We start from the raw sequence: 9,326 nt of genomic DNA on the forward strand, positions 1-9,326 counted from the left end.
AACTATAGTGGAGCCCGTGTGACCTGCTGACCCCGCGCTGCACAGACACGACCCCTTCCGCTACATGACCCCGCGCTGCACAGACACGACCCCATCCGCTACATGACCCCGCGCTGCACAGACACGACCCCATCCGCTACATGACCCCGCGCTGCACAGACACGACCCCATCCGCTACATGACCCCACGCTGCACACACACGACCCCATCCGCTACATGACCCCACGCTGCACAGACACGACCCCATCCGCTACATGACCCCACGCTGCACAGACACGACCCCATCCGCTACATGACCCCACACTGCACACACACGACCCTGTGCTGCACACACACGACCCCATCCGCTACACGACCCCGCGCTGCACACACACGACCCCATCCGCTACATGACCCCGCGCTGCACACACACGACCCCATCCGCTACATGACCCTGCGCTCTGCACACACACGACCCCATCCGCTACATGACCCTGCGCTCTGCACACACACGACCCCATCCGCTACATGACCCCACGCTGCACAGACACGACCCCATCCGCTACATGACCCCGCGCTACGCACACACACACGACCCCATCCGCTACATGACCCTGCTCTGCACACACATGACCCCATCCGCTACACGGCCCCGCGGTGCACACACACACACGACCCCATCCGCTACATGACCCCACACTGCACACGACCCGGTGCTGCACACAAACGACCCCATCCGCTACACGACCCTGTGCTGCACACACACGACCCCATCCGCTACACGACCCTGTGCTGCACACACACGACCCCATCCGCTACACGACCCTGTGCTGCACACACACAACCCCATCCGCTACACGACCCTGTGCTGCACACACGACCCCATCCGCTACACGACCCCGCGCTCTGCACACACACGACCCCATCCGCTACACGACCCCGCGCTGCAGACACACACGACCCTGCGCTGCACACACACGACCCCATCCGCTACATGACCCCGCGCTGCACACACACGACCCCATCCGCTACATGACCCCAACCGCTACATGACCCTGCGCTGCACACACACACACACGACCCCATCCGCTACATGACCCCGCGCTGCACACACGACCCCATCCGCTACATGACCCCGCGCTGCACACACGACCCCATCCGCTACATGACCCCGCGCTGCACACACGACCCCGTCCGCTATACGAGCCCGCGCTCTGCACACACGAGCCCGCCCGCTACATGACCCCGCGCTCTGCACACACGACCCCATCCGCTACATGACCCCGCGCTGCACACACGACCCCATTTGCTACATGACCCCGCGCTCTGCACACACGACCCCATCCGCTACATGACCCCGCGCTGCACACACGACCCCATCCGCTACATGACCCCGCGCTCTGCACACACGACCCCATCCGCTACATGACCCCGCGCTGCACACACGACCCCATCCGCTACATGACCCCGCGCTCTGCACACACGACCCCATCCGCTACATGACCCCGCGCTGCACACACGACCCCATCCGCTACATGACCCCGCGCTGCACACACGACCCCGTCCGCTACATGACCCTGCGCTGCACACACGCACACGACCCCATCCGCTACATGACCCCGCGCTGCACACACGACCCCATCCGCTACATGACCCCGCGCTGCACAGACACGACCCCGTCTGCTACATGACCCCGCACTGCACACACACACACGACCCCGTCCGCTACATGACCCCGCGCTGCACAGACACGACCCCATCCGCTACATGACCCCGCGCTCTGCACACACACGACCCCATCCGCTACATGACCCCGCGCTCTGCACACACACGACCCCATCCGCTACATGACCCCGCGCTCTGCACACACACGACCCCATCCGCTACATGACCCCACACTGCACACACACACGACCCCATCCGCTACACGACCCTGTGCTGCACACACGACCCCATCCGCTACACGACCCTGTGCTGCACACACACGACCCCATCCGCTACACGACCCTGTGCTGCACACACGACCCCATCCGCTACACGACCCTGTGCTGCACACACGACCCCATCCGCTACACGACCCTGTGCTGCACACACACGACCCCATCCGCTACATGACCCCACACTGCACACACACGACCCCATCCGCTACACGACCCTGTGCTGCACACACGACCCCATCCGCTACACGACCCTGTGCTGCACACACACACGACCCCATCTGCTACATGACCCCGCGCTGCACGCACGACCCCATCCGCTACATGACCCCGCGCTGCACACACACGACCCCATCCACTACATGACCCCACACTGCACAGACACGACCCCATCCGCTACATGACCCCACACTGCACACACACGACCCCACACTGCACACACACGACCCTGTGCTGCACACACACGACCCCATCCGCTACACGACCCTGTGCTGCACACACACGACCCCATCCGCTACACGACCCTGTGCTGCGCACACACGACCCCATCCGCTACACGACCCTGTGCTGCACACACACGACCCCATCCGCTACACGACCCTGTGCTGCACACACACGACCCCATCCGCTACACGACCCTGTGCTGCACACACACGACCCCATCCGCTACACGACCCTGTGCTGCACACACACGACCCCATCCGCTACACGACCCCGCGCTCTGCACACACACGACCCCATCCGCGACACGACCCCGCGCTCTGCACACACACGACCCCATCCGCGACACGACCCCATCCGCTACATGACCCCGCGCTGCGCACGCACGCACACACACACGACCCCGTGCTGCGCGCACACACACACACGACCCCGTCCGCTACATGACCCCGCGCTGCGCGCGCACACACACACACACACGACCCCGTCCGCTACATGACCCCGCGCTGCACACACACACACACACACACACACACACACACACACACGAGACCCCGTCCGCTACATGACCCCGCGCTGCGCGCGCGCACACACACACACACACGAGACCCCGTCCGCTACATGACCCCGCGCTGCGCGCGCGCACACACACGAGACCCCGTCCGCTACATGACCCCGCGCTGCGCGCGCGCACACACACACACACACACGAGACCCCGTCCGCTACATGACCCCGCGCTGCGCGCGCGCACACACACACACACACACACGAGACCCCGTCCGCTACATGACCCCGCGCTGCGCGCGCGCGCACACACACACACACGAGACCCCGTCCGCTACATGACCCCGCGCTGCGCGCGCGCACACACACACACACACACACACACACGAGACCCCGTCCGCTACACGACCCCGCGCTGCGCGCGCGCACACACACACACACACACACACACGAGACCCCGTCCGCTACATGACCCCGCGCTGCGCGCGCGCACACACACACACACACACACACGAGACCCCGTCCGCTACATGACCCCGCGCTGCGCGCGCGCACACACGAGACCCCGTCCGCTACATGACCCCGCGCTGCGCCCGCGCGCACACACACACACGAGACCCCGTCCGCTACATGACCCCGCGCTGCGCGCGCGCGCGCACACACACAAACACACGAGACCCCGTCCGCTACATGACCCCGCGCTGCGCGCGCGCACACACACGAGACCCCGTCCGCTACATGACCCCGCGCTGCGCGCGCGCACACACACACACACACACACGAGACCCCGTCCGCTACATGACCCCGCGCTGCGCGCGCGCACACACACACACACACACACGAGACCCCGTCCGCTACATGACCCCGCGCTGCGCGCGCACACACACACACACACACGAGACCCCGTCCGCTACATGACCCCGCGCTGCGCGCGCGCACACACACACACACACACGAGACCCCGTCCGCTACATGACCCCGCGCTGCGCGCGCGCACACACACACACACACGAGACCCCGTCCGCTACATGACCCCGCGCTGCGCGCGCGCACACACACACACACACACACACGAGACCCCGTCCGCTACATGACCCCGCGCTGCGCGCGCGCACACACACACACACACACACACGAGACCCCGTCCGCTACATGACCCCGCGCTGCGCGCGCGCACACACACACACACACGAGACCCCGTCCGCTACATGACCCCGCGCTGCGCGCGCGCACACACACACACACGAGACCCCGTCCGCTACATGACCCCGCGCTGCGCGCGCGCACACACACACACACACACGAGACCCCGTCCGCTACATGACCCCGCGCTGCGCGCGCGCACACACACACACACACACGAGACCCCATCCGCTACATGACCCCGCGCTGCGCGCGCGCACACACACACACACGACCCCGTCCGCTACATGACCCCGCGCTGCACACAGGGGGGAACTAGACTTTGCAGGGCTATACATGTATATACATAATTCCTAACATATCTGGAGTTGTATGCATCTATAATTGTACAACAGCTTTCCCCGTGATGTAATGGCTGATAACAGAGAGTAATAGACTCCATGTACTCAGTGTCTGGCGGCTGTGGCTGTGATGAGCTCCTGGTGGTGACATCCGGTATTACATTGAGGCCTCGGCTATTTATCAGCCTGTACTCTGTGCGCTGGGCTACGATAAGATGGCTGCCGTCCTGGAGACACTGAAGCCCGTGCAGGTGCCGCTGTTTACTATTCTCTGTGCTTCCGTCTATCTGCTGATGGTTCCAGTGATGTCAGTAACGCTGATTGGCTGTCGCCATGCTCCTCCCCCCTGTAGTTCGGAGCGGTGTCAGCGGCTGAGGACTACATGTCCCGGCATCCCCCGCGGCCGCTTCCTGCTGAGCTCATGCTGCCGCTTCCGGTCCTGCTCCTGTCTCCAGGTGAGTGATGGAGGATGATTTATTACCTGTATGACGTCACTGGCCGCATCCCTCAGCGGTGTGACCCCCGGGGCCTCCGTGCCCCTCTTATATATGACAGGTTATGCCTCCACATGGAGCCACTACCTGAGTGTCAGTCTTCACTGCAGGACTAATACTCATGAATCAGGCTGCTCTGGATGAGCTGGTCCAGTATAAATGTGGTATTGCTGTGTCCTGGTTCTCCTCTGCTCCAGGTCCGGGAAGCATGCCCCGGTCCAAAGAGATCTGTGAGGAGGTGCGCAGGAAGGTGGTGGAGGCGCACCAGGCCGGGAAGGGCTACAAGAGCCTCAGCAAGGTCTTCCACCTGCACCGCTCCACCATCCGCCAGATCATCTACAAGTGGAAGGTGTTCAATACCATCGCAACGCGACCCCGGAGCGGCCGCCCCACCAAGCCCACCGCCCGCCACAGGGTCCAGAGAGGCGCCGCAGGTAGAGGGAGTCAGGGGAGAGGCGCCACAGGGTCCGGAGAGGCGCCGCAGGTAGCGGGGGTCAGGGGAGAGGCGCCGCAGGGTCCGGAGAAGCGCCGCAGGTAGCGGGGGTCAGGGGAGGCACCGCAGGGTCCGGAGAGGCGTCGCAGGTAGCGGGATCAGGGGAGAGGCGCCGCAGGTAGCGGGGATCATGGGAGAGGCGCCACAGGGTCCGGAGAGGCGCCGCAGGTAGCGGGGGTCAGGGGAGGCACCGCAGGGTCCGGAGAGGCGCCGCAGGTAGCGGGGGTCAGGGGAGGCACCGCAGGGTCCGGAGAGGCGCCGCAGGTAGAGGGGGTCAGAGGAGAGGCGCCACAGGGTCCGGAGAGGCGCCGCAGGTAGCGGGGGTCAGGGGAGGCACCGCAGGTAGCGGGGGTCAGGGGAGGAGCCGCAGGTAGCGGGATCAGGGGAGGAGCCGCAGGTAGCGCGGTCAGGGGAGGAGCCGCAGGTGGCGGGGGTCAGGGGAGGAGCCGCAGGTGGCGGGGGTCAGGGGAGGAGCCGCAGGTGGCGGGGGTCAGAGGAGAGGCGCCACAGGGTCCGGAGAGGCGCCGCAGGTAGCGGGGTCAGGGGAGAGGCGCCGCAGGTAGCGGGGGTCAGAGGAGAGGCGCCACAGGGTCCGGAGAGGCGCCGCAGGTAGCGGGGGTCAGAGGAGAGGCGCCACAGGGTCCGGAGAGGCGCCGCAGGTAGCGGGGTCAGGGGAGAGGCGCCGCAGGTGGCGGGGGTCAGGGGAGGAGCCGCAGGTGGCGGGGGTCAGAGGAGAGGCGCCACAGGGTCTGGAGAGGCGCCGCAGGTAGCGGGGTCAGGGGAGAGGCGCCGCAGGTAGCGGGGGTCAGAGGAGAGGCGCCACAGGGTCCGGAGAGGCGCCGCAGGTAGCGGGGGTCAGGGGAGGAGCCGCAGGTAGCGGGGGTCAGAGGAGAGGCGCCACAGGTAGAGGGGTCAGAGGAGGCACCGCAAGTAGCAGGGGTCAGGGGAGAGGCGCCGCAGGTAGCGGGGGTCAGGGGAGAGGCGCCGCAGGTAGCGGGGGTCAGGGGAGAGGCGCCACAGGTAGAGGGGTCAGAGGAGGCGTTGCAGGTGGCGGCCGGGGGTCAGGGGAGAGGCGCCGCAGGTAGAGGGGTCAGAGGAGGCGCCGCAGGTGGCGGGGGTCAGAGGAGAGGCGCCGCAGGTAGCAGGGATCAGGGGAGAGGCGCCGCAGGTAGCAGGGATCAGGGGAGAGGCGCCGCAGGGTCAGGAGAGGCGCCGCAGGTAGCAGGGGTCAGGGGAGAGGCGCTGCAGGGTCAGGAGAGGCGCCACAGGGTGGGGGTCAGGGGAGAGGCGCCGCAGGGAGCGGGGTGAGGGGAGGTGTTGAAGGTACTCCAGTCACCTCCAGAGCTGCGTCCACACACCTTATCCTCCAGTCACCTCTAGAGCTGCATCCATTACCCGGGACAGTCTGTGGCCCGGGGTTCCTCCTTCCTGCAGCTCTGGGGGTGAGCTGTGTCCGTGTTGTCACCTCTCATCCTGTTACTCTTCTCGTGTCTTTGTATCCAGATAATGAGAAGAAACAGAATAAAGATGGCGGCGGCAGCGCGTGCGGGGGAGGTGCAGGCGCGGAAACGCTCTCAGGTACGAGGATTCATGTGTCCATAGAACATCACGTCCATCATGTCTTATGCTCTAGTCACATCCAGAGCTGCACATCAGTGATCCCTGGTCACATGTCATCTGTGCTGAGTGATGCCATATTATACAGGCTGCTCAGGGCTCAGCTGCTGCGGCTCTTCATTTTTATTAACTGTTTGTACTTTTATTTCCAGTGAATGAAAACGGAAGCGGCAGCGCAGAGGGGAAGGTGCGGGTCTCAGGTGAGAGGGGAAGGGTTCAGTACATCTCCTACTCCTGTCACTCCCAGAGCTGCACACATACATCGCATACTCCTCTCACATCCAGAGCTGCACCCTGTGTACTCCTGTCACTCCCAGAGCTGCACACGTACATCGTATACTCCTCTCACACCCGGAGCTGCACACGTACATCGTATACTCCTGTCACTCCCAGAGCTGCACACATACATCGCATACTCCTCTCACATCCAGAGCTGCACCCTGTGTACTCCTGTCACTCCCAGAGCTGCACACGTACATCGTATACTCCTCTCACACCCGGAGCTGCACACGTACATCGTATACTCCTGTCACACCCGGAGCTGCACACGTACATCGTATACTCCTCTCACACCCGGAGCTGCACACGTACATCGCATACTCCTCTCACACCCGGAGCTGCACACGTACATCGCATACTCCTCTCACACCCGGAGCTGCACACGTACATCGCATACTCCTCTCACACCCGGAGCTGCACACGTACATCGTATACTCCTCTCACACCCGGAGCTGCACACGTACATCGTATACTCCTCTCACACCCGGAGCTGCACACGTACATCGTATACTCCTGTCACCCCCGGAGCTGCACCCTGTATCCTCCTGTCACCCCCGGAGCTGCGCCCTGTACCCTCCTGTCACCCCCGGAGCTGCGCCCTCCTGTCACCCCCGGAGCTGCCCCCTGTAGACTCCTGTCACCCCCGGAGCTGCCCCCTGTACCCTCCTGTCACCCCCCTCTCTGTGTCGTCCTCTGCCAGGTGCGGGCTCCAGTCTGGGTGGGCCGGCCATGGAGGAGCTGCTGTGCTGTGATATCTGCGGCACCTGTTTCCCCACAGAACCGGCGCTGGAGCGGCACCAGGCCGAGCACCTGGACCCCGCGCTGCACACGTGCGAGAAGTGCCGCAAGGTCTTCAAGTCTGCAGCCGGCCTCAAGACACATCGCAAGAGGAAGCATGACTGCTGAGGAGAGGCCCCGAGTCTGAGAGGAGGAGCTACATGTCCCTGTGGGGGTCAGCTCCGCCCACAGTCACTACTGGGCGGGGCTGGTGGGAGGCCAGTATTACGCTGGTGGCTAGAGAAGACATGGACCGTGACCTAACAGGTGGTGGGAGAGCGCCCCCTGTGCTGCTGGAGGAAGGGGTGCAGTTATTTATTATGTGCACTCCTGGAAGCGCTGGGGCCCAAGGCCAAACTATAAAAGACGCTGATTTATAATAAATGTTCTCTATGTGCAGCGGCGGCTCATGTGTTGTGGGGGATATTGGGGGACATCGCCTTGTATCCTCCTCCTCCCCCTCACAGGGGTAGTACCAGGGGCTGGGGGCTCCACATAACCTCAGGATATATCATGAATATAAATTTATGGACAACCCCTTTAAGGCGCTGAGATATAGTCTGTGACCGCGATTACATAGAACCAGACGCTGCATCTATGGCTTCGACCCTTCGACCCTCTGCATGTACCGGATCCTCTGTACGTCTCGGGTGATGGTGGGGGCACCGGTGCAGGAAGGGGTTAATCCTAAAAGTAGCAAAAGTTCAATTCACACAAGAAATCACCGGATCTATAAATGATGCGTAATAATAATAATAAGTGATGCCGGGAAAAGTGTCGGGAAGAAAGTGAGATGCAAAAAGCTGTGGAAAGTCGTGACACCGGCTGAGATGTGTCAGTAACTGCAAAGCAAACCGGACACTTAGTGATGAATAATAGAAGCCGCTTATATTGCTGCAGCTTCTCCACAGTCCTGCATATAGTCAGGGATCTGGGGAGACTCTGACCGGAAGCAACTAGGGTCATGTGACATATGGCTACGTGATGTCACCATCCTGGGTACGGGGTGTTCCGGATGTGTATAGATTGTTACTATGTAGGAGATGATGCTGCAGCCTCCCTGTCTATAGGATATAGAGAGGATGATCACACTGTCCTCCCAGCAGGCACAGGTGGTACTGGCTCTAGCTGCCACATGTGATGCTGTGCTGAGGCCCATGTGATGCTGTGCTGAGGCCCATGTGATGCTGTGCTGAGGCCCATGTGATGCTGTGCTGAGGCCCATGTGATGCTGTGCTGAGGCCCATGTGATGCTGTGCTGAGGCCCATGTGATGCTGTGCTGAGGCCCATGTGATGCTGTGCTGAGGCCCATGTGATGC

At 63.1% G+C, this 9,326-nt stretch overlaps 1 protein-coding gene across 2 annotated transcripts; it reads left to right on the forward strand.

Moving 5' to 3' along the window:
- The first annotated feature begins 4,335 nt into the window (after window positions 1–4,335).
- On the forward strand, window positions 4,336–8,405 carry LOC140065178 (uncharacterized). 2 transcript variants are annotated; one of them, XM_072112747.1, is made up of 6 exons: window positions 4,336–4,597; window positions 4,699–4,801; window positions 5,038–5,274; window positions 6,837–6,911; window positions 7,103–7,150; window positions 8,008–8,405. In XM_072112747.1, the coding sequence occupies exons 1-6, from the start codon at window positions 4,562–4,564 to the stop codon at window positions 8,133–8,135; spliced, it is 627 nt and encodes a 208-aa protein (XP_071968848.1). In that variant the 5' UTR covers window positions 4,336–4,561; the 3' UTR covers window positions 8,136–8,405. The 2 variants fall into 2 exon arrangements, with proteins under 2 accessions (XP_071968848.1, XP_071968847.1); XM_072112746.1 differs by having other exon boundaries at window positions 4,338–4,597; window positions 7,930–8,405.
- Window positions 8,406–9,326: the final 921 nt, after the last annotated feature.

This window comes from Engystomops pustulosus, chromosome 6 (assembly GCF_040894005.1).
Source record: "Engystomops pustulosus chromosome 6, aEngPut4.maternal, whole genome shotgun sequence".
Taxonomy (NCBI): Eukaryota; Metazoa; Chordata; class Amphibia; order Anura; family Leptodactylidae; genus Engystomops; species Engystomops pustulosus.

Bases quoted from the DNA above. Each gene is read 5' to 3' on its own strand.
- LOC140065178 (XM_072112746.1), top strand. From the start codon at position 4,562: ATGGCTGCCGTCCTGGAGACACTGAAGCCCGTGCAG. The intron at 5,275-6,836 runs GTAGAGGGAGTC...CTTTGTATCCAG, and splicing joins GGTCCAGAGAGGCGCCGCAG to ATAATGAGAAGAAACAGAAT. The intron at 6,912-7,102 runs GTACGAGGATTC...TTTTATTTCCAG, and splicing joins AGGCGCGGAAACGCTCTCAG to TGAATGAAAACGGAAGCGGC.